Here is a 25,419-nt window from a genome sequence, read left to right as displayed (position 1 = left end):
AACGGGTACTCTGTTCTTATCTATTTCCAGGAAAGCCATAAAGAGCTGGCCTTTTATGAGAAAGTCATACTTTGCAGAACATACAAGGGCCAACATAAGCTATTGTTAGGGACTCAAACCAGTAATATTAAGAGAGAACGAAGTAGCGGTCAATTCAGTGAAAAAACATAATTAATTGGTACACGCTGGTGACAAAGTTCAGTAAAAGGAGTTATGAACATTGTATCTTATACACTAACGGCTCGGTAGGGCGGCACAAATTGCTGCAATTTCTTCATCGCAAGCACAGCCTTCACATGTACTCTCCTCCACGTCATCGGCATCCATAGGCCATGAAGATGTTTTCCTCTCGTGTGTCATGGCACAACAAATGGGCGTTGGGTTTAGAAACACAGGATTCTTTACCCATATCATCCTCAGCAGCGCTCGCAAATTTTCACGACAAAGTTTCAATCCCCCTTGCAGAAATCTGGATTTCTGCAACCCGCTGAGCAGTCGCATGCCTCTGCGCTTTAACTCGTCGGTACCAACAAAGAGGTAAATGATTCCCAACGCATATGCAGCGGCGGGGTGGCCTGAATCGGCAGCCTCTTCGAGGCATTCCAATGCAGAGTCCAAATGCTTGTCCGAAAAATAGTCAACCTAAGCAGTGCAAGGATACTCTTGCGTCAAAATGATTGAAATAGTAACGAAAAAGTCAAAAAGTCCAGGCGGACCAGTGGCAGCGGGACAAGAATTATGTAGTCATGACCAAGGCACCACAGTGATGAGTGGGGGTAAGGCTGATCTAGCTAAACTTAGACCCTAAACTTAAATTAACCACAAAATAAATACCTATCCATCTTAACCATTTTTTACCAAGAATAAGACGCATTCTCTTCTATGTTCAAAGTCTGATCTTTTTCACTGACAAACAGGGGCAATGTTTACCCATCAAACTCAAATTGGTATTGCCACACTGATCTATTTAATCACCTCGTGTATCTCAATTTCTTAGTTGCCAGATTTGCCAAAATGTTCCTACAAATGTTCATAATGTGCAAAAAGATGGGCCACAAATGAGCATGTATGAGGTTGTTTTCTACATTCCGAGTTTGCAAACTTTCTTTTGTAACTTTCTCTGCTACTCAGAATTCTTGAAGTTATCTTCAGAAGCACTGCTAGCCAGACAAAATTTCACAGATTTGCAATTTTTTGTGAACTAAAAAAGTTGACTAAAACGACAAGAATTGGCAGTATAGAATATTCATGTCATTGATGCTGAGATAATTCTGGCCCAATACTATGATAACATATTCTTAACTAGACATGAACTTCTTTTTGACCTTGCTCTGTTCAGCAGAAGCAAGGCAAGCATCTATGAAGATTCAAGGTCATAAACAGGTTGTGCACGTCATCTTAAAGTATGGGTTGTATATATCTATTGGGGGTAAAGTTTGCAGACCAAAATCAGAATGAAGTTGAAATGAAAGAGATAATGTGAGCGTAGTCTACATATTTTCAAGTAAACGGGACATCGGCGCGATGCTTACCACGGCTTTCCGATACATCGCTTCTGGATTTTTGCATTGTCTGCACTTCTTCAGGAACCTGGATACTTTGTCGTTTTTGTGCCAGGGGACGATTTCAAACTTCTGCAGTGACACCCGCTGGTATATGGTGTCTGCGTCGGACACCTCGTTAAACAACTTACAGCTGCAAAATAAGAGAAATGATCCATTAAACTCAAACGAAAAGCACATGTCAAACAAGAATAGGCCTCTTCCTGTGTGTATTAAGAGAGTATAACCAACCATAGTTTTGCGCTAAAAAGATCAGTCGAGGAAGATGATCCGACACGTTCAAGCACCTCCGATAGCACATCGGTCGGAAGGGAGAGGATGGAGGTAGTTGATTCCCATTGTTGTTGGTTCGCCATGTCCGGTTAACACCTTTTACTGCCAACAGTTGAGTGAATCCGTCAAAACCCCAAGCATGGAGTAAACTTCAAACAACACGTACTTCCTAATAAAATGCAATAACGATTAATACGGTTATATTGGAGTTCCCCAATTTCTGGGACACCGACTAACCGTAGCGAAAAACGAACAGAAATGGGACAGTGGCGCCTTCTCCTGCAAACGACGCACACCGTCGTCAAAAAACAGTCAACCGAAACAAAAGGAGCTTCATCGCAGACCAAAGGAGCTTCGACAGTGATAAACATTCGGAGACATACTTCGTACCTGTAATGGGTCGTCAACCAGCTTCTACAAGGCGCTAGCACAGATATGGCAGACAGGTCCGGCGGGGTAAATGGCAACCAAAAGGTCGCGTCCGATGCTTATACTCCCGCTACACTGACTCCTCGTATGCTGCCACGGATGTCCCAACTGTAACCCATTAGTTGACAATACCCATAAAGAGCTGGGCTTTATTGTGCAACTGGGGTAAAAGGCATAAAGAGCTGATGTTTATCCTCTGTAAGGGTTTTCTCTATTATAATATGCTTATGTATTATTTTTTGTTATAAACAAATTAAATTACAACTACAATTCAATTGAAATTTGAGAGAAAATGAGTAGACGATTGTTCCTGTAATGGATTGTAACTTGTATACATCCTTGTAATCATAAATGAAGAATTAATACTCTTTGGGAATACAAAGGGACATCCACACTTGTAGTTGTTTCATAACAATTTTTTTTTATGTAACTTTCACATATTTGATTTATGTTACACAGAACACATACTAGGTTTCGTTGGCCCGCTATTTAACCAAAAGTTTCCTATACAGACCCGGTATGTTTCCCATAAAAATCCGGTACAATGCATACCAAAGGAGACCTGTCAATTTCGCACAAAGAGTTGGTATGTTATGCACTATTTCTTTCTCTTTTTTGAAATAATCAACATACCAAAATTATGTGAAATACATAAATTTAACTGAACATTTTGGCGCCAAATGACTTCGTCTATTGCAGCCTAGGAGTAATAATTTTTTAATCACCTTCATTACATATTAAACTTGTGTTATTCTAGTTAAGTGTAATTACCAACCACCAGATACATTTGTCAATCAGTTAACGTACGTAAAATTAAAAGGTGATATAATAATATTTTTACGAAAGGAAAACAAATAGGTTTTGTATTTAACATAAATTAAATACGTCAAAGTTTAAAAAAAAAAAGGTGATTGCCCAGTATGTTATCCGTTTTGTATAGGTTTCGTCTATTACCAGTTTCTTCCATATAATTTGTTTAATTAGTTACTTATTTTATGTTAAATAGCTAACATACTATGTTGACCTATAATTTATGAAAATCCGCATTTTTCCTGGCACAGCAAGGGAACTCCCCAATTTTTTTGTATTGTACTTACAACCCCTCAACTGTAGTAATCATTCTAATAATTTAATCTTCTTTCAAACTTCTACCAATACAAGGACCAAAGGGGCATCCACGGAATAAAATACCTTGTCACGGATGAAAAAAATAGTAATCAGATTTTGATTGCTGTGTTACAAAAAAACTCAAAAGTAAGGGAGGTAAGTGAAATTTTGTGAAGCTCAGTGGATGCCAGTGAAAGTATCAGAAACCTCAGGGGAGGTTTGTGACATTATTCATATTTAATATTGTATTCGTTCCGAAACATCAACTAAATAAGCAAGCAAACAAATGTGTTGACTACTGTTCGGGAAAACCTATTCCCTCCAACCCCCCAAATTCGTGTTAAAGGACCTGTCCGTGGACACCGTGGGAAGGCAGTGTCCTTGTGTTTGGCAGGGATAAAGTTAGGCAGTGTACCGGAGGAGATTAACCTTTGCGAATGGCTTCTTCCTCTTCGGCCGGATCGGCCAATAGCACGGTATGGCCTACATTATATTGCAATTGTGGTCGAAGCTGTGCAGTTCGTGCTGTCTGGAAGTCTGAAGCAAACAGGGGGCGCCACTACTATCGCTGCGCTAACGCCGTGGTAAGTTCTTCGGTATAACTGATACTACAATTGCATGATCGGATTGCTAAGGTAGTTGTATTGCAGAGGCCCTGTCGAACGTTCATTGGCTGGTGTGATGAGTTTGCAAGAGCAACGGGGTTTCAAGTTCCCGATCCCGCCCCGTCAAGTACCGCCCCCGTCACCAATACACCCGCGGCAGAGGAGTCTGCCGTCATACATGAACTCAGAAGCATGCAAAGGAACGTGACGATCCTTAACATTGCTGTGGTAGCTGTGGTGGCGGTTGTCCTTGTTCTGGTTCTGAAACCGTGAAGTTATGTGTTGCCGTTCATTGCATTCCCTCCGAGCCCCCCCTGTACAGTACTGGACTATGGTGTCCATAAGGATAGAATGGGCATTTAGGCTCGTTTAAAGGGTATTGTAATTTTGGTTGCTGGATGAAAAGGCATTGCCTTTTGTCCATCCGTTGTAAATCGGTGGTTGCCGCATGTGCGACTAAGTTGGCCCAACCGGCGGAGTGTTACTGTGTAAATGGTGATTTTGCGTCATATAACATACTAGGTTTCCGTATTTGGTTTTTGTTTACATTGTGCATTATGTGGTCTTCCGAAATGCATGTTCCCTTTGTCCCCCGAAATGTCTGTGCGGATGACGTACTAGGGATCGTTGATTCATCGATGAACAACATTAGTCACTGCCATGGCAACCGCTGCGTTGTTAAGTATGAACTTCAGCTTAGCCAGCCAACTGAACACCCTGAAGCTTACGTACAACCAATTGGGATGTGGCACAGAATCGTGTTGTTTTATCACAGCGAAATGGGTGGAGTTGAACGACGAAACAACTTCTTACTTATATATTTCGATTTAAGTACCTCCGCTTACATATCCGACAAACGGTGCACTCCTAATTTTCACGCCTTGCATATTATCATCCCCTAACCCCTACCCTTCATACGCTTACAATCAAAACCATGCATGGTACGCCCAACAACAGCAAGGGCCATGAACAAGAAACCACCCACCATCCAAATATGATGTTGAACAAAAAAATTAAAAGCACACCGTTGTACCTGCGACCGTTCACTCGAAACGCTCCACAATAAGACCAAACATAGGGTTTAACGAGGCAACCGTGGTAGCTACCCTGAGAAAGCTGCGGTATTTTTTGCGCCGCACAGTGAGGAGAAGGCTGTCAATAGCATCTCTGTCTTCAAACGTGATCTCTACAGCTGATGGATTCCAGCAAATGGTTGCGGTGTGAAGGTTGTCCGCAATGGCAACGTTGCGTGTCATACTGGCGGGATACCCCTGTTCAGCCAGAAACCGTGTTACAGACCAGTCTTGAAAGTTGGCGCCAAAGAGGATCCACACGTCCGTATGGAGCAGGGGTTTTAGCCCGAGGAAATGTGCAACAAATTCCTCCTTGCCCACAAACCAGGCATTGTAGGTCATGATGTAAAACGCCTTCAGGTTCTGCATAAGGGGGAGTGGACGACGGCGCCACTTGACCAGCGACCGGAATACTTCCTCGTTCGCAATGGGATTGCGAACGGGGATGCAAGACACCAGCATCGACTGCGGAAACTCCGCTCCGGGAAACCTGTCTAGCCGAACCAGCGCTTCCTCAACGATCCACTTCACTCCAATGTGGTGAAGTGGTAAGACCTCATCTTGAAAGTAGCCGACCATGCCTCCGTTGTTGAGGACATGTATTTCAGGAAGTCGTCCAAGTGCCATGAGTCAGTCTGCAAAAGCACAGCTGCAAAATGAACTCAGATGGTCGGTTCAGGGGTTACAACATACAGAACGAAGCGAATCTTTCGTATAGTTACATGTTACAGGTGGTAAAGAAACATGCGAACCTTATAGAACGTGGTTGTAGAAGCTGAAGCGGCATGCAATAGCGAAGGCTGTTGTGCTTCACCAATGCGGGACTGAATGGGCCTGCAACGAAGATGTTTAGTTGTGTGAAGCTTTTATAGGAGGAGAAACGGAAGACGGAGCTGAGTTTAAATGGAGGACATTGCAGTGCATAGACTGAGTGGTTAACAGCAGTTTGGCCTCTATAATGATTCCTTTTCCGGACTACGGTTAACGAACCAAAGTTAGGTTAGTGCGATCATAAGTCACAGTTGCCATTGCATCTAAATTTTTATTTGGGATAAATACAAGAACCAAAACGCATGGATTTTTCTGAATTGCACTACTCCGCTGTAGAAGACCTGCTGTGGACGGGTTCGGTAGGGATATGAGAACAGAGGACCCATTAACGTAAACAGACATGTTATTACGAAAACAATAATAACAATGATTTTTCGAAGAAAATACTAGCCTTTTATGTGTTTCCGCCATTAAAACAACAGGGTACACGGATGTCCCTTCTACAAAAACATTTGGTCGAATAATAATGCAACCGTTTTCGAACAAAATAGCAGCTGGATGAAAAGCATTCCTCCATTACAACAAAAGAGTTCCCATTGTTCCATACACAAGAACAATGGAAGGGATTAAAAAAAACATTTTTTGAAAAAAACACCAGCTCTTATAGAATTCGGAGTATCGTCCACAGAAAAATAATTTTAGAAGGTTAAAAGACCAGCTCTTTAAGTAGTTCCTACTGCAGTAAGTGTTGACTACCCGTTTTCCCAAACACGTTATGAAGTTGGGATGACATAAAATGCCAGCCAGTTCTCGCATAAAACACCGGCCATACTTGGCTTTCCTCCATTCAAGTCAACAAATACGTTTCCTAATCTAGGTCGAATGGGGCCATGCAAGAGACATTTTTTTTTTATCAGTTACTGTATCTTTTGCTCTCTATGTTGGATGGGAGCCTATGGAAGCGGTAGTACGAGTTAGTGGGTTAATAAGACCCAACTAGGTTCAACAACTGGTGTAAGGCACAGCTGTTTTATTTTTTAAGGCCGCATAAAATTTGGCTCCGGTGATCATACGAGCCACATGGCTTACAAGGAGCTCATGTTAGACAGCAAAATTGCCTCGCTTTGTGTGTGCGGTTGGAGAAGCCTTCACAATGGAGCTTATGACAAGACTGGCGCCAGTCTTGCTTATTAGACAAGCCTTGACAGAGTTGTACGGTTGGCAGATGAAGAACGGTCGAACGTCAAAGTTGGCCCAGCTTTAACTCACATTCCAATGTCAGATTTCTTAGTTTTTCAATGACTACTGAGCATGGCCCTTCACATATGCTTTGGGGTGGAACACTGGCGCCTGGCGGACGAAATCGCCATTGGACTATGGCGAAAGGACGAAACCATTTCCCCCCCTTCAAATTTAGTCCGATATTTACCCGCCATATGCACTGTGCAACACATCAGCAAATTCTTTTTCTTTACATTTGATAAACGCTAGTGCTAGTATTTCACATTTCGCGCCTTGTGCAGATTAGCGAAAGACTTAACGAGTTGGGTTCATTGGTGAAATGGGTTTCTGTAACACAGATGTTTGCAAGGGTAGAATGAGCGATGTTGTTCATTTTACTTTGTCATGGTCCCCAACGAGTTGACTCCGTAAATTGAAATTTACAAATTCGCCTGCTCAATCATTCAAAAAAAGTTTCATTATGCTCCTTAATTATCCAATTAACACGTCCTAGGCCCGGGATTGTATTGAAAATGCTATTGATAATTATACATCTTTTTATATTGTGGTACGGAATAATAAATAAAATATATATACAGAAAATTTGAAATAAGTGATGCATGACAAGCTTAAAAAAATGTAATGTATAATGATTTCGGGTCAACCCGTGCTGACCCGACATGACCGATTTACGAATTAAAACTAATTTAATAAACAGGTGTATTTTTCTTTTTTCGTTTATCATGGTACAACTCTCCTTAAATATGCGAAGTTGGTTTGAAGTTGACAAGTGGAAGGGTAAATAATAGGAAAGCATTGTCAAACTTATTTGTAACAGAAAAAACTTAGCTGTTAATATTTGTAGAAGTTAACTTAATCATCATAAATAAAAGAATATTGTTAAACTAGCAAATAAAAGGGAAATAATGTCATGCATTTAAAAGATCAACAAACATGGCAGTATTAAAATCCAAAGTAGTGCGTACAATAGTGTGATAAAACTAATATTGGTATGGAAAGAATTTAAAAATGGTACCATTAGAGAACATTATAGATCGGTACAGATAGATTATACACTCCATATTCAAAAAAGTAACATTATACTTTAAGAGAAAGATTCATATTTCTTCTACTTTTAATGTCTCTTTTGGGTATATACTATTTGATAATTTTTTTTGTCATTTTTTGCGTCTTCATCCGCAACATTTGCTTATTGGTTTTCTCACCTATTTCTTCCTCATCTGACTTTCTTTTTTGCCCAAAAGAGGTATGTGATGCTGTGAAAATTTTTCCCCAAATCTAAACAAACAATTTTTTAGTGTTTTATTTTTTATTTTTCCTGTCACTACTTTTTGATATTTTAATTTTTGGGAAAATAATAAACTAAGGTTGACAACAAGACGAGTGGTGATTACATGAACAATTTTTAGGCTAACAATGAAAGAATTGTAACTACTTTTCCCTCATAAAATAAATAACACCATTATGCAGAATCTTAACCATTTTTTTTAAAAATTGTTATTTGATAATAGGGTGCTAGTACTACAATAGAGGACAACAAAATCTAATAAATGAAAATCGAAGGTAAACGAGGATCAAGAAGAAAAAAATGATGCTTATTAAATTAAAAAATTATCATAATCTCTTAATTTATGGATAGGTAATTATATTTTAATTTATATAAAGTTTATTAATTGTGAAAATGGCTTACAAAATGGATAAGGTGGATGACGTGAAGAAATAATTGTTAGGGCTAGCGATTTAGAATTCGAAGATAATATTTTATATCTCTTCATTCAACATTTTGAATCACTAGCTTGTATCCATGATAGGTAGTTAATTTTCATGGTTTTACTTTTAGCAAATGATAGCTTCGACATAAAAGAAGTGCAAAATTATATGTCAGAATCTTTTACTTAAACTGGTTCTATATGACTTACTCTTATCCTTTTCTATTGCCCATAATGATAGATAATGTAATTAGAGTTTGAGCTGATTGTTAGGCATAGAAATGGACACGTCATTACTTTTTGGCTAAAGAAGTTAATCATATTTTGTTCATTTGACTAGCTAAAACAATTGCAGTTTTGAAAGGAATGCATTTGGCCGTGGAAGTTAGTATTGAGGCTTTCAGCTTAGAGTGTCACTCTACAAACTATTATTACAAAATTCAATTTTCATTAAGAACACATATTTGCAATCAAACTAATTGTTGGATTTCAAATTGCATATGTAGATTTACAAATATGCCAATTCATGTTTTCATTTAAACTTGCTATACATATTCTATAACTATTTCGTTAGATAATGTTTTCATCTATTTGTAATGCTATTAGACATGATTTAAATGGATAGATTAACTCGCTATTTCTCTCAAAAAACAAACAAAAATATGCAACTTTGTAATTTTTTTTTTTATGTTGGAGATAGTGACAGGTTTTTTGTGGCTTTGTATATAGTTTCTAATTATTAAAATTTTGGAAACATTAGCGCTACTCTTCATTTAATTACAACTAAAACTATGCTACTATTAAACGGATAATGCACTCATAATGGATTCCCCATCTTTTCTGGGTTGGTATCATTACGTACACATAATATTGGTTAAAATTTCTTTTTCCAAATATGATATACTTGGGTTAACTTTATATATGAAATTTCTTTTCACAGCAAATTGTAATTGTTTTTATACTTATTATTTTTCCTATATTTCTATTCAATATGTACTTTAACATTTGTTGCTATGTATTTAACTAATGTTGTACACGTCCCTGGCTGTGCGTTGCACAGCCGAGTACCTCTACTATGAAATTATGTGGAATGTTATTTTGATTTCAAATATTAACCCGTGTCACATAGTAGTGTCATTGGAGCTGTGGCAACCCGTATTCGTTTATCGTCCGGACCATCCATTAAAGGTTGCTTTTCAATTTTAGCTGTTTTTAAATTCAAAATTTTTCATCTTTTCTTTCTAATCCCCGATTTCCCCCCTTGCTATAATGAAACGTTCGGAGACATTTAATTGCTTACGACGCGCAGGTTGGCCACCTGTTTCCTTAGGCGTCCAAGTAAAGCTGAAAGGCCAATGAAAACATGCTTAGCACACGCGCCGTCCGTCACTGTAACACATATTTCCCAATGTGCTACCCTACTTAGAAAGTACAAGGGCATTGCACGCCCAACCTGGCCACAGCCGTTCAAATTTCTCGCGAAGAAAGACGCCTACGCACCTACAAGGCCGCAACACTTAACGGCAAAGCTGTTCATAATCGCGGGTGGGGCGACAGGGATTTTGTTATAGGCTGCGCCGTCACAATATTCGTCCAAAATCCAACTCCAACAGCCGTGCGATGGGCAGGCTCCATCGCTACCGGCCACCGCGTGATGAAGAACACTCGCAAGAACTGCTGGTTGATCGGAAAAGCCACATATCACACATTTTCCTTGCACAGGGGGTAAATGTTGCAGAATCAATGTCCACAATTAATTGTGCTTATTTTGCCCTAACTCCTCATTTGGTTTATACATACATATAAATGTCTGAATTGGTTCTACATTAATGCACAGGAAGTCTATTCAATTTATCCTAGAGGGTCGTCAGTCGAAATTATGGAGTGGTGGAAGAGGCTGCCGCGTAAGGTGGCCGCCAAAGTTGTTAGTGCTGGGTTTGGGGATTTTCTGAGCCACTTGCCCCTAGCCGATAGGGATAGGAGGTTGCCTGTCGCACTTGCGGAGCGATGGTGGGACTCAACAAACTCCTTCCACTTGCCTTTCGGAGAGATGACACTGACACCCTTGGACTTCACCTGCATAACCGGTGTTGCAGTGGGCGGCTTGGCCATTCCGTGGGATTACAATGTTAGGGAAAATGCCAATTACATCAAGGAGCAATTGGGTTGGGTGCCAGCTTTTGCTTCTGCCGGTGCCATCAGAGTTACCGATATATTGTCATTCTACAAGGACAAGGCGATTGACGAGAACGACGACGTCCAGCTGGCACATCTGACTAGAGCTTTCTTTCTACACATGCTTGGCCGCACTTTACTTAGCAACACGGCCGAAACAATTAACCTGTGCTGTCTGCCTGCGCTGGAGGACGTAGATCGTATAGGGGATTATAACTGGGGAGGGGCGGGGATGGCAACCTTGTACAGATTTATGTCCGCCGTCTCCCGACGCCTGACGAAAAGCCTTGGCGGCTACAGCTTCGTTTGGGAGGTAAGTCCAGAGTTGCCTTCACTCTGTGTCAATTCGACATTTCCATGTTCCGTTACATAAACTTTTCTGTCAGTTACTGTTCATCTCCAACGGTGGACATAATTTGTACGACCACGTGTAGGTGTGGGCTTATGAAATTCTTCAGTTAAGTCCGTATAAACTAAAACAGGACGAGAGGGACGTATTGCCCACAATGTGGCGATGGCGCTCGTGTAATAGAGCCAACCGACAATCACCGTCTACGGTCGAACATTTTCGCCGCGCAATTGACACCATTAACCCGGAAGACGTTAGTTCCCGTACTTAGAACATCCATTAGTTTCTACCGCTGTAGTGTTATTTTGATGTTATGAATTTGTTCCGCCTGTTGAACAAACCAAAGGTACTTACGCTTGTTAATTGTGTGTCATAGGTCAACTGGCTGCCCTTCCCTGCAATGGCATTGCCGAGTCGGTATCTCAAATCCAAGGAACTAACTGCAACGAGATTGCTTTTGGATGGCCCCATGGGAAGATTTTACTACCTGGGCGAGAGGGTTATTAGGCAGGTGTATGCAGGTGTATGTGCAAAGCAACCTCCCCATCGGCCATCAGATATGTACAGCACTGATACAATTTCGGGAAACAGGCTACATGATGTGCTTCATGGACTGCCCATTGCAAGCCTATACCCTGATCCCCCTCCATATGCTACGTATGACGAGTTTGTGCGCAGCAGGCTAATGAAACCAATGACTTCCTCCACGTTGGCACCCAGTGGGAAGGAGTGCGTAATTCATATGTGTGACCAGTTGCCATTAAGTGAGGCTACAACACCGTCACTGAAACATCCAATTAATTACCCTCCCTGGTCTGTTTTGTGCATACAAACTGATGGATCACTGGAGCAAGAGGGCATTCACAGAGTTGGTGGCGATGTAATAGGGTTGCCTCTTCCATGTGCTGTTGGTGATGTGGTATGGCATTCTTCGTATTGTACTTCACCCGCCATTTAATTTGCGCAATTTGTGTTAATACACCCATTTGTTTCCGCTTAGGTGCCTAGACACTGGTACGAGGACCTGCTTGTTCAGTGCATGGGCCTGAGAAAGAAAGTCTTAGAAAAAAGTGCAGAAATATTTCGTTTGGCATCCAATGTGTCGGACAACTCACAAGTGCTGGACCAAAGGCTACGTCAAATACAGGTAATTTTGGAAACTGCATTCAAGCTCCAAAAGGCGACAGGGAAACGCTGCCTTCGCGGTGGAGTTGGTGGACGGGAATCATGTGTTTGTAAGCGTCCGAACACAAGTGCCGGGACGCAGACATTTACGGATGAGCTTGGTAGAGGCAAAGCTCACGAATGTCAGGGAATTCATAATGCCAAAGACTGAGCACCCATGGCCCCTAACCGCAAACAAGGTTGTGTAGCCGGAGGAATGAGTATGCAAACTACTTGGGAGTCCCCACCAACAAAGCCAAGCTGTGAGCAATCGCCACATGTGTTGTGTAATTCTGACAATTTTAAACTTTAACACAGAATATGTTAACAGTTGACAGATAATTCCCACAACTAATTTAGTCCTGTTCTTTTTTTTCGTCTGTCCCAGATTGTTCTTCACCTGCAATTGAAGTTTGCAGTGAAATTAAATGTTTACAACAAAACAATTTAAATGGAACTTGTTGTTACTATAAATCTTTACATTTAATGCATTACATTTTTCCAACTTATTTATATCATGACACAAAAGCCTTTTGTATGAATGCAACACGATATATAAGCAGGGTTTCAATTCACTGCGCTAGTTAACCAATTTTTCATATATAAACAAATTTACTAAAATTAAAATAGCGTATTTCAAAGTTGCGCTTCTATTTCGAAGTCAATTACTCTTAAACAACTAGTACTTAACTCATATAATGGAACAAACCCGTAAAGAACTGGTATATTATAGCAAACAATTTATTTTGTTTACTTTAAAATGTTTCATTTATATTAAATAATTCAAAAAAGGTTAGTTTTCCTTTCGTAAACATGTCTCATTCCATTATTTCAATTGTATTTGCAAATTTTTAACTATTTAACAAAATACTTAAAATATTTATAATGAAATGTTCATACAAAACGTGGTACTTCATTCATGTAATACACAAATGCCATAAAGAGTTGGTACTTTATGGGACATTTCCTTTTTAAACTATTTTTGACTTATATTACGTAGATAACCTACCATTTTTTTGTTTCATAACAAATTACTGTACCAATTTTTAAAAATCGTGCCTTACTCCCTAATCCAGCTTTACTTCATGTATTACTCTCTAAGTTTGTGACATTGTTGTTAGGCTTCATTAATCACTGTAGATGCCTTTTTCTCCAACTAAATGGTAAATAATAAACCCCAACATCACTAATAAATCCCAACTTCATACCATATATTTGTAATTTTGGCCTTCATGATGTCAGCTAAGGGACCCAATAACTCAAAGGCAACGGAGGTCAGTCAAATTTTGACAACCTCAGGGGGTGCCACTGAAAGTGTCAGAAATCTCAGGGGAGGTTTCTTAAATTATCCCTAATAAATATATTACAAACCACATCGTAATTGATAGTTATTGGCTAATTAAATATATTAGTACAAATGTATTAGTAAAGTTACTCGAACTAATTAATAATTTCTATTAGTACATTTGTATAATTAGTAGTATAATTTATAATATTAATTATATTACATAAATTAATATACATATATACATATAACTGATAATACCATTGTTATTGGTGCACTGAAGAGACGCATAAGCATTGTGAGCAATGAAAGTAGATGGGGAGAAACAGATGTTACTGTTCCTACACCTGAATGGAACGATGGGCAAGAGAAAAGGCGTTGGGTCATTTCGGTCATTGGTTAGGATAGCAAGGAGAGGAACAAACGGCCCATATCGTAAAACCAGTTTATAGCAGCAGCGTAAGGCACCAGTTTACAAAAGCTGGGCAACTGAAGCTGATTCCCAAGTACCCACTAAGGAAACGTCTATCCCACCAAGAGATTTTGCGCAACATACGCTTCCACTTAATTTCCTATTTACAAAAAAGGAACAACTTTGGTTCCTCTAATAAACAATTTGTCAACTACTTACTCTCCTATTAACCTATAAACAAGAGTTACCGGCTTCTGAGGGTTGCTCGGGGTTAAGGTTCGTATAAACTGTCAAAAGGTCTTACTGGCTTGACAGAAAAAATATTAACCAAGTGCAGTAGCACTATTTGCTACGGCCAAAGTGCTTACGACGCAACCTTCGGTGGAACTACAATGACTTACCCATCGCCTAGCAACCTTCAATACTCTTCACCCCACCGATACATAACAAAAGACAATCCCTCAAGCCGGTGTTGCTCTGTAACCTGTCTGTCGTCACGGCTGCTACTTCCATGCACAACCATACCATCTCTTTCAACCTCTACATTTCACACATTGTATAAGAATATATAATAGGATTTACACACGCAACAGCAGTGAAATAAGAACAACAAAGCCATTTACCAACAGGTACTGCATCAGTACAATGACTGTTTACTACCTTTCAGTGGCTGTGGTCATAACAGCTTACAATGGCCCATGACACATTCAAACTTACATTATTTACACTTCAATGGTAACGGAATCAAATTTTTTTAAACACCACCACAACCTGTACCCAGCATACCCCACATTCACGAATACCTTATAGCCTTCTCATGCTCAAAACAAATTAATGCGAAGGAAAGATACAAACCGTTCCCCTTCTACAGTTTCGTACTTGTTTCATGGAAACACTACTGTTGCACCTCTACTCACCAAAACCTGCCTTATTTATTGCGTAACTGCAAACCGAAGCAAGGCCTCCAGTAGTGCCTCATCTTTCTCCTGGACTTCTTTGTTGGCCACCTGTGTCCCTTCCACCGCTACCCTGTGGTTGTGGTGGAAATGCTTGTCCTCTCCATTCGCCTGAGTCGCTCCAGCCCGTACCAATTTCAAATGATTTTTCCAGCGAGTCATCCAAACAATTTTCCATATAATCATCATGAACTGCTGTGTTGTGCGAATTCTTTTTGTATGGGCATGTTCGTTGGTTGTGCCCTGCCTGCAATCTTCTACCCATATATCACATGTCAAATAATTTGTGACTACAACTAATCACGTCAACTAAGCACAATGCTAACATTACACCACTTCAACTTTCTTGCATTGCCAATAGCTTTGGATGCACTTTTAATTATGTTTTTATTTGCTACTGTTGATAATAAGAACGAAAAATACCCACTTCTTCATTATTACCTTCACTGTCCACTTCATGTATTATATCAATTAACTACTGTATAACTACGTATGCAATTCCGATAGTACCTGCAATGACCACACTTTCTTTTCTTCTTTGCTTCTGCATGCTTGTGATCACCTTTACACCGTGACACCCTGGGGTCTAACAGCCCGAATGTTCTTCTACTTCTATCGTTCCTCACTCTTGAATCCATTGCAAATCCGTCTCCCCCATATCCCCTGTCAATCCACTTCTCCTTTAGGTCCACAGAATGCTTGTCAAACATCTGCTGCAGGTCATTAAACGCGTCATCCATGTAGGAGGCATAGTAACACATAGTATTACAGCTGGACTTTAAAGTGCCATATCTGGCCATTTGTGTCAGTTGTTCGTCTGCAACAAATGCGTTCATTCCATTATTAGTACAGTAAACTCCCTTTGTCCACCGCTTCGAAATGCATGCTTCTGGGATCCTGTTCATTCCTTCTACCACCATCACGCGAAACATGTGAGCACAAGGAATCCCCTTTGACTCGAATTTCATGCAAGAGCAGATTAGATTCTCCATTGACCTATCATAATCCACCTTCCAACTTATTCCGTGTCCACCATATTTCGAGTAATAATACGTACGACTCCCTCCATCCTCGCTCCAGCCCTCAGAAATTAGAAGTCCTTGCCTGTTCAAATGCTTCCTCACCATGAAAAACACATTCCTTGTAAACACCTCCGCTGCGCTCCACTCTAATTCGGGCAGGATTGTGGTTAAGACTGGTTTTGTGTTTTCGCTTGTGTGAATTGCTTTGCTCTCAGTATGTCGAAGCCATGCTATTGCCAAATCAAAACTTCTAACGAATTCATATAGTCGCATTTTTTCATTCAAGTACTCATTCAAAAAAGCATTCATTTTCTCACACCTTTGAGTACTTCTCATACCTGCAAAAAAATAACCGCGTAAATAGGCCTCTGCCCATAACCTTCTCCTACGGTACAACTTCTTCACCCACTCATTCTCTACCACCCCACATTCATTAACCAACCTAGCCCACCGATCCTCAAACTCAAGAGTGCTACACTTTCTCTCCATCAGGTTATACAACCTGTTATTAAACTCCTCGCAGCGAATATTACTCCGTGCATTTCTATGCAAGTGCCACGAACATAGCCTGTGACAAGCATCTGGGAGAAGATTCTTTATGGCTCTTCGCATTGCACTGTCCCCATCTGTCATCACTGCTACTGGCTTTCTACCTTTCATAGCCTCTACAAATGTACTTAGCACCCATTCATATGTTTCAATCCTCTCATCTGATAGCAGGGCACAGCCAAAAATAGTACTGTTCAAATGGTTGTTTACCCCTGCAAGTACAACTAGTGGCTTGCGGTATTTATTTGTTTTGTATGTTGTATCAAACACCAATACATCTCCAAATACACTGAAGTCCGCACGAGATTTAGAATCTGCCCAAAACAACCTTGCCAATCTTCCTTCGTTATCTACATGATATTTATAAAAGAACATCTCATCGGCATCCTTCTTTGCTGCCAAGAACCCAAGTGCCCCTTCTGCATCGCCATTAAAAATATCTTTTCTACGTTCCTCGTCCATTCGGTTATACAGATCCTTAATGCAAAATCCCACGTTACTATACCCTCCAGCTTTTATAACAAAATGTTTCATTATCTGGCATATTCTGGCCCCAACTAACTTTAGACTTTTTGCCTGCGCATATTCTGCATCGCTCACTTTTCTATGCGACCTAATGTGTTGCACACTTGCCTCTGATGCCAGCGGGTGATTGTGCTCCATAATGAAGCGTGTCACCACATACTTTACCGATTCTATGTCATATTTCACGCGAAAGCAAGCCCCACACCCGGTTCTTGTGATTGGTTTTGCTTCTCTTTTCCGGTCTTCATAATTAAACCACTTTTCATTCCTATAACCTTCACAGCAACATACCCATTTTCTAAATCTTGAAATGCCATCTGCATCTCGTTTGGCATTACTTTTACGAATCCCAAATCCGCTTAGTTTCGCATACAAATTATAGAATTCCCCGGCTTCTTCTTCCGTGTCAAATGTTAATTTCATTACGTCATCCACGCCTATTGCGCCCACCAAGTCATTGGCCTCCTCATCTTCGTGTCCTCCTATTGAACCACCACTTTCTTCAATGAATGTGTGTCGGTCACACTCAGGTTCTTGGTTAAGGTCAAATGCCCTTAACCTGCCGCAACCATCCATCCCCATTCTTCCGTTCTCTGTTTCCTGCACCATGTCATGAGTTTCAAAGTTATGGACAAAAGTACTCACCTTTGATTTCTCTACTTCTGTTCCGCGCCGCTGCATTCTTTCACCACAGCTTCGTAAGGGCCTTCCTCAGATATATCTACCGTCACCGCCTGCGCCTGAATTTACGCCAGTAGACACCACCTCTGTCTATTCCGCCTTGACTTCTTCTTTACCAAATTTTTGCCTTCGATTCCGACCTCACCACCTGTCCGCAAACACACCCATCACTGCGGGCCCCAACATGGCTGTGTGTTTAGTACCTAATACGCTTCCTCTTCGGTGGCCCCACCATGGCTTTGTTTAGTACACAAAGCTTCGTCTTCGATGTTTTATACAACACAACCGGCACCGGCGTGTTAATTTTTATGCTTTCCGATAAATCATTTTGTATTCAACGAAATTGTTTATCGCCTGACTGTCTGATGGACGAATGCCGTAAACACCTGGTCCTTTATAAGACAACCGTTTTAACTAAATTTTATCCCATAACCCAACATTTGTATTTAAGGCACGTTGGCAACTCTGTCACTGTAATGGTTGACAGGCACAAAGAGCTGGTCTTTTACTCACCAACGGGTTTTGTTTCATTTTATCCTATAAATCAGTCTGTCTATATGGCACCGTCGGTATTATGTTGTTGTAATGGAAGAAAGCCAAGGGGAGCTCAAACTTTTAAACTGACACACCCGTTTGAATATAATAATGGTCCTCAAAGTGGATTTAATCTTTAGTTGTAGTGCAGGAAAGCCATAAAGAGTTGGCTCTTTATTCAAAAATGCATTTGTATTTAAAATTTTCTATTCGCTAACATTTGTATTCCACGAAAATGGGTAGTCCGTTGTTATTATGGACGAAAGTGTTCAAAATTGGGGTTGTTTTAATAAAGTTAACGGATTTATTTTTACTCCTTAGGCCATTATATTTATGTTAATTCCATTTCATCCCAATGCATTTTCAGCTTGTGCAGTACGCTACATTTCCAATGTCCAAACCGCGGTTATAGGTCATCACTTCCTTTCCTACAATTATTACCTTTCGCGTCCGTACTTGTCAGTTGCAACGTGGAGGCTTCTTTGCCATATTTTTTGCTTTCCACACCTGTTTTCTGAAGTTGCGAATGCACTACAGAAATTACCATAAAACAAAATGTAGTCGTTGACGTAGATGTGTGGATGTAGATGCTTTAACCCACTACCAAAAAAAAAAAAAGGTTAATCACAAAAACTCCCCCTAAGGTATACCACTTTTGTACTTTATCCCCTAACGCTATTTTTTTCTCACTTGATCCCCAAACCATTAGTCAATTTTAACATTGTGTAATGCTGATATCAAAAGGACATTTATACCTCCAAGAACAAACTATGATAAATCCCCTTAAACTACGATAACTCCCCTTTGTGTAATGCTTATTTGGCGCTTTATCCTCTAACTTTTTTTTTTTATCAATTTCTTTATTTATTACTAAAATGATTAATGAACTCCAATATTTGATAATACCTAGAACAATTAATATCTAAAAATCAATAATCCTAATATAATAATAATAATAAATAATATATATATATGGTCCTCCTTAAATTTCATTCCATAATTATGCCTTTTTTTTTAGATTAAGGAGAATATCTTGCTGATTTGATTCAATATTGGGGAAAATTATTATTAAAAAAATTAAATGTGAAAAATATTTTTAAAAGTCTAAAAATGATCAAAATATTGTCAGTTTCTCTTTAGGAATGTGCATACAACTAAACTTTTCTTTTAATAACTATATTTTTGTATATGGAAGTATACATTTTTTGTTAATAATATTAAAAAAGAGAAACATGATTGATTTGGAGTTCAAAATTTTCAAAGTTGTTCTTTTATTATATCATATTTAGATGCTATTAGAATTTATTTGAATTGTTAAATTTTTAAAAAAAAAATTTGCATTGCATTTAAAAGATTTATGTTGAGTGGTACAAAATATTAGAGTTAATTAATGGTTTTACAGATAAATAGACAAATTAAGAGAAAAATGATATTAGCAAAGAAAGTACAAAATAGCCATACTTTAAGTGGATTTACTGTAATTAGCCCTTAGGGATATCAATATTGTTTTGACATTTCTGTTATGCAATATTAGAGTTGACTAACAGTTTAGCGGGTAAAGCACGAAAAAATAACATTAGGGGGTAAAGTGCAAAACTAATTAAACCTCAGGGTGAGTTTTTATAATTAGCCCAAAAAAATCAATCAATGATCATTCAACGTTCCATTTCTTTGCAAAGCTCCTCTGTAATCTGTTCCTTTTCACCCTTCAAAATTCCAGCAAGAAGTTTAGCATAGGTTTTCTACTTGTACTTCAGGATCTTTTTCCATGGAGTCCTCTGAAAAACTTGTTAAGAGTAAGAATCGAACTTCCACTGATTTTTTTGATTCTCTATTTATGGAGTTGGACGGATTGCAAGACTGTTATCGATACACTGATGCTGCAGATGAAATTCGCATCACTAAAATTGAAGTAGAACTGTTGAGCATGTTTCAGATGGTCGTGGCAAATTGGGATGATGCCGATAAGCAGCATGGTGCTGGTCAGGGGTTGGAGCCTCTACTGCAGGATCTTGAAGCTGCGTCTGAGAAACCAATGAGTGATCTAAGAATTGCTGATTCAGAAAGTGCTGTTACGGTTGCAGTTTGGGGCTTAGAACTGAACTTTTTGCGTTCGAGGCCACAAGTGGAAGCAGCTTATGAATATGTTGCATCCAACTATTCATTGAAATCCCACGATTTTTTAAGCAATTATAATGAGTGGAATAACTTTCTTGGCTATCTACAAGATATTGTTAACAAGCTCAGCCACAACCACCCACAACTTAGTACCATGTATGATGTGCTAAAATGTCTCGGTCGCTATGTCGATAAAATGAGAGGTTCTTGTCCTAATCTGCATAGAAATCTCTTGACTCATTTTGGAGGTGTACTTGTCCGCACAGCGCATTTTTCTTATTTGTGCTGGATTCATCGAAGGGATCAAGACAAGAAGCAGGGGATGATCATCATGCTTTCTGATCTGCTAAAGGCGCTAATGCCTAATACTCCACAATTTACAGAGCTGTGTATCAAATTAACCAGCAGTTTTTGCTCATGCCACTCCCAAAGATCATCAAATGACGATCTGGTGAAAGCATATATTGATTTTGTCATTCCAGAGAAAGTTTCTCAACTTAAAACCTTCCGCAAAAGGCTCGAAGACCTGATATTCTTCGCCAGTTCCATTTATGTGCCAGATCGCTGGAGGGAGGATGATGTGAAGCTGACTTTAAAGGAGATTAAAGCAAACATTAGCGAGCTTGGATCTTTTAGTTATTCATTTCATGCAACAGAGGAAACATGGCACGCTGATCCTGCATTTTTTAGATTGCTAGAAAAGATGGAGCTTCTAAGGGTAGAAGTCTTCCTGATCAACCTGCTGTACCAAAGAATGAATTTGAAGATCCTTGACGGCTATGTTGAATCTTTCCAAATTTATCAGAGAGATGCATCTGAGGGGGAAAGCGAAGTTCATATGCTAACTTGGTTGTATATTAAAACTATGGCTAAAAAGGCTGTCTCTATTTATCGATCAGTTCATGAGAAGTCCATCACTGAAGAAAAGTTCAGAGATGAGCTATTTAAGGTGCTAAAGAAGATTAGACTTTCAAAGACAGAGATACTTATGGAAGAGCTTCTTGATATACAACCAAGTCTGATAGTCCATGTGAGGGCCCAAATTGAAAACCTTGATCAGGGGCTGAGAGTCATCAGAACTTACTTGGCGGGTCCACTAGAGGAGAATGAGAAATTGATCTTGACACAAGCAGATTCAGTAGAAAGGGATGCTGCTCGTTTCTATTACCCTCTTCTTGAAAATGAGATTACAGAAGATACGGTGAGGAAATTCAGTCATTTGCTTCCTGAGTTGGTTGAAAAGATGAAGTTTGTCAATGCGCAGATCAAAGAAATTTACTTGCCTTATCGAAGGTCATCAAGATCTAATTTCCCCAAGTTGGAAGGAATTGGCTGCATCGATTTCTTTTTAGTAGATCTCTTGATGCAGCTCAAGACTAAAGCTGATTCTGTTCTTTCTGTGAAACATGAATTTCATGTCGTTCATGAAGAGATAAAGTTCTTGAGATCATTCCTCACGGAGCATCAGGATTTGAAAAGTATTGCAGTGCACATTATACAAGTAACACTTGAGGCAGAGTATCTCATTGATTTGTTTGTGGTTGAAGATTGTTTAAGGTGGTATCATCAATTATGGCTTTCTGATCTCGTGGAAGATCTCAAACTTATAAAGCTTCAGGCAAGAGAAACCTGTAACAATGCACATGGCATCAACATCCATAATGTTCCCACCAGTTCAATGATGGTTTCATCACCAGCTAAAATTCCCAAGATTGATGAAGTTGTAATTGATCTTGCTGATGAAAAAAAGCTGGTCATTGATAGACTTATATCAGGGTCAGGAAAACTAGATGTTGTCGCAGTTGTTGGCATGGCTGGACTCGGCAAGACGACTTTAGTCAGGAGGGTATACAACGATCCTTTAGTTACATATCACTTCCACATTCAAGCTTGGTGTTGTGTCTCCCAAGCATATCAGAAAAGAGAATTGCTTCTTCAGATTTTAAGTGACATCGTGGAACTTACTGATGATGTCCTCGAAATGAGTGATGAAGAATTAAAGTTCAAGTTGTACCGATGCCTGAGGAGAAATAGGTACCTCATTGTTATGGACGATATCTGGAGCATTGAGGCATTGTATGATTTCAAAAGATCATTTCCAAATGACGACAATGGAAGCAGAATACTGATCACGAGCCGTCACTTTCATGTGGCTGCAGAAGATGAAGTAGATGGTACTCCTCATTCTCTTCGGCGACTCTCTGATGATGAAAGTAGGAAGCTATTACAGAAGAAGTTGTTCGACACAAAAGAGTGCCCCAATGAACTGATGGAAGTTGGAGAGCAAATTGCTGCAAGTTGTAAAGGACTTCCTCTTGCAGTTATTGCAATAGCTGGTCTCCTTGGAAGGACGGACATGATACTCGACAGGTGGAAAGAAGTTTTAGAAAGTATATGCTCACAGACTACCAATGATCCTGAAATGAGGTGCATGGAGATCTTAGACATATGCTACAGGTATTTACCCAACTATTTGAAACCTTGCTTTCTTTATACTGCAGTAATTTTGGAGGATAAAGACATTCCAGTTAAGAAGTTGGCATGCTTATGGAGAGCAGAAGGATTTTTAACAGATACAGGAGCAGAAAGCATAGAAGATATTGCAGAGGGGTACTTGAGGGATCTGATTGGAAGAAGCCTCGTACTGCCTTCCAAAAGAAGATCACACGGAGGAATCAAAACATGTCGTGTCCATGACATGTTGCGTACATTATGCATCCGAAAGTCTGAAGAAGAAAACCTTTTGCAGCTCCAAAATGGGTATGACGAACTTTTTGATTCTTCTCACGAGGATATAGACTATGGTGTTGATCCCAATTACATTTATCCCAAAAACTCTATCAAATACCAAAAACGTCGGCTGTGTATCTGCTCCAAGAGAAATCATTTTATCATGTCAAGACCTTCTGGGCCATATGTGCGCTCTCTGCTGTACTCTGCCACCAATGATTTGTATCCAAGATGTCCCTATGACATCTCCTTCATTTTTGACAACTTTAAACTTCTCAGAGTGCTGGATTTGGAATGCATCAATATGGGGGATTCTTTCCCCACTGGAGTACTAGTGTTGGTTGGTCTGAGATTTTTAGCTCTTTGTGGTGATATAGATAGTATTCCAGCATCAATAACATTTCTCCAGAATCTTGAAACCTTGCTTGTGAAGGGGTTGAAAGGTAATGTATCACTACCTTATGCTATGTGGAGCATGGAAAACTTGAGGCATGTCCATGTAAAAAATTATGCTGTCATCACCTTGCAAGATGGTGAAAGCATAGTTTTCCCAGATGTACTTAATCTGGTTAGTCTTTCATCTCCGTATCTCCTTTGTAGTAAAGGTATAGAGGATATCATGAGGAGGTTGCTCAAACTTCGGAAACTGAAATGTCGATTTTCTGAATTACGGGATGATACTGGGAAGTCCAATCAATTTCCAGTGCTGAATTTTCTCACTGAGCTTGAGTCCCTCAATATGCTCTACTCAGGCAGGGTTGCTAGTCCTTGTAAGTTTGACTTCCCATCGAATCTTAGGAAGTTAACTCTATCAAAGTTTCGCCTGCCATGGGATTGTATTTCGGACATTGGGAGATTACCTAACCTTGAGATTCTAAAATTACAGTATAAAGCCTTTGAGGGGAAAGTGTGGGAAATGAAAGAAGGCGAGTTCCTTAAACTGAAATTTTTGAAGCTCGACAGCCTAAACATTGCTGAATGGAAGGCCTCCAGTGATCACCTGCCACAACTTCAACACCTAATTTTGAAAAGTTGCAGGCAGCTCAAGGAGGTCCCCTCTGGTTTTGGTGGCAGTTCTACTCTGGAGATGATTGAGGTCCTATTGTGCACAGGCTCTCTTGAGGAGTCTGTGAGACGGCTCCAGGAGGAACAACCTGACATGCGGAATAAGCTGACGGTCCTTGTTGATTGTTCAGACTTGGACTTTTGAGATCAGCTCGATTTTTTCTGGTAAAACTTTGGCATGTTATTTTGATTACTACTGAGTAAACCTATTCTTTTGTTATGACTTTACGTGTTAGGTTTTGTATACATTCTCTGTTTCCAATTCACTGGATTCTATTTTTTGGAGACATCTTCTATCATCACTTAAATCGTGGTTCTTTTACTCTTGAATCATCAGCTCATAGATTAAGGTCTTGAAGTTATGCATTTTCAGTTTAAGTCCGCTTTCACAGAAGCACAATTTCTAGGAGGTTTTGATTCTGTTAATTGTTAGTAAACTTTTTGGATAACGTCTTAAAGAATTAATGTAACCAGAAGAGAAGACTTGCAATAAATGCAATAAAGACAGATTTAAACACAAAACTTTTGTTTTAGCGGAATGCTTTTCAGTTGCCAAAATCTGGCACTTTAGGCTACTACTTGAACATTTACTAGCAGAAATAACATGCCAGTACTGTTTCAGTTGGCTGTGTGGAAAAAAGAAGCAAACCTCTCAAGGTGAAGAAAAAGGAATTCTCAGCAGATGTTGGAAAAAAGGAATCTGGATGATCTTAAATCACAGACTTTGTCCTGCTTGAGCGTGGAAAAGCCTCGATCCCCAAAGGTTTTTCCTCACATTTCAGAACTTGCAGGAATGATTTTCTTGCCACTACTAGCATGGTTAGTGTTGAAGATTTGGCTTTCATAGTCTTTTCCTTAGTATACATCCAATTTTTTTTTTAAATCAAAAGCTGCCTTTCCAACTATTTCCGCTCAACCCAATCTGAGAATCTTGGGGAAAACACACGCTTCAAAGCCTCTATGTGCTCCTTTCTAGAATAATCAGTTTAGTTCTCCCACCAGCATATATGCTTGAAGGTAGAGGTGGCAATTTGGATCGAGATACATTTATCCATCCATATAATCCATAATTAAATGGATTTG

At 39.6% G+C, this 25,419-nt stretch overlaps 2 protein-coding genes across 2 annotated transcripts; both read right to left on the bottom strand.

Moving 5' to 3' along the window:
• Window positions 1–234: 234 nt before the first annotated feature.
• On the bottom strand, window positions 235–1,918 carry LOC113719443 (putative F-box protein At1g67623). Its single transcript, XM_027244647.1, has 3 exons — window positions 1,794–1,918; window positions 1,533–1,695; window positions 235–642 (listed from the first exon to the last, which is right to left on the bottom strand). Exons 1-3 carry the CDS (start codon window positions 1,916–1,918, stop codon window positions 235–237), a joined length of 696 nt encoding a protein of 231 aa, XP_027100448.1.
• Window positions 1,919–15,579: 13,661 nt separating this feature from the next.
• On the bottom strand, window positions 15,580–17,889 carry LOC113719445 (protein FAR1-RELATED SEQUENCE 5-like). The gene has a single exon (XM_027244649.2). It carries the CDS (start codon window positions 17,887–17,889, stop codon window positions 15,580–15,582), a length of 2,310 nt encoding a protein of 769 aa, XP_027100450.2.
• Window positions 17,890–25,419: the final 7,530 nt, after the last annotated feature.

Source organism: Coffea arabica, chromosome 11e, assembly GCF_036785885.1.
Source record: "Coffea arabica cultivar ET-39 chromosome 11e, Coffea Arabica ET-39 HiFi, whole genome shotgun sequence".
NCBI classification, from domain to species: domain Eukaryota; kingdom Viridiplantae; phylum Streptophyta; class Magnoliopsida; order Gentianales; family Rubiaceae; genus Coffea; species Coffea arabica.
The sequence above is the reverse complement of the archived record's forward strand: the minus strand, read 5'-3'. Positions and strand labels throughout refer to the sequence as shown.

Bases quoted from the DNA above. Each gene is read 5' to 3' on its own strand.
- LOC113719443 (XM_027244647.1), bottom strand. From the start codon at position 1,918: ATGGCGAACCAACAACAATGGGAATCAACTACCTCCATCCTCTCCCTT. The intron at 1,696-1,793 runs GTTGGTTATACT...CTTATTTTGCAG, and splicing joins CTTTTTAGCGCAAAACTATG to CTGTAAGTTGTTTAACGAGG. The intron at 643-1,532 runs GTAAGCATCGCG...TGCACTGCTTAG, and splicing joins CGATGTATCGGAAAGCCGTG to GTTGACTATTTTTCGGACAA.
- LOC113719445 (XM_027244649.2), bottom strand. From the start codon at position 17,889: ATGCAGCGGCGCGGAACAGAAGTAGAGAAATCAAAGGTGAGTACTTTT.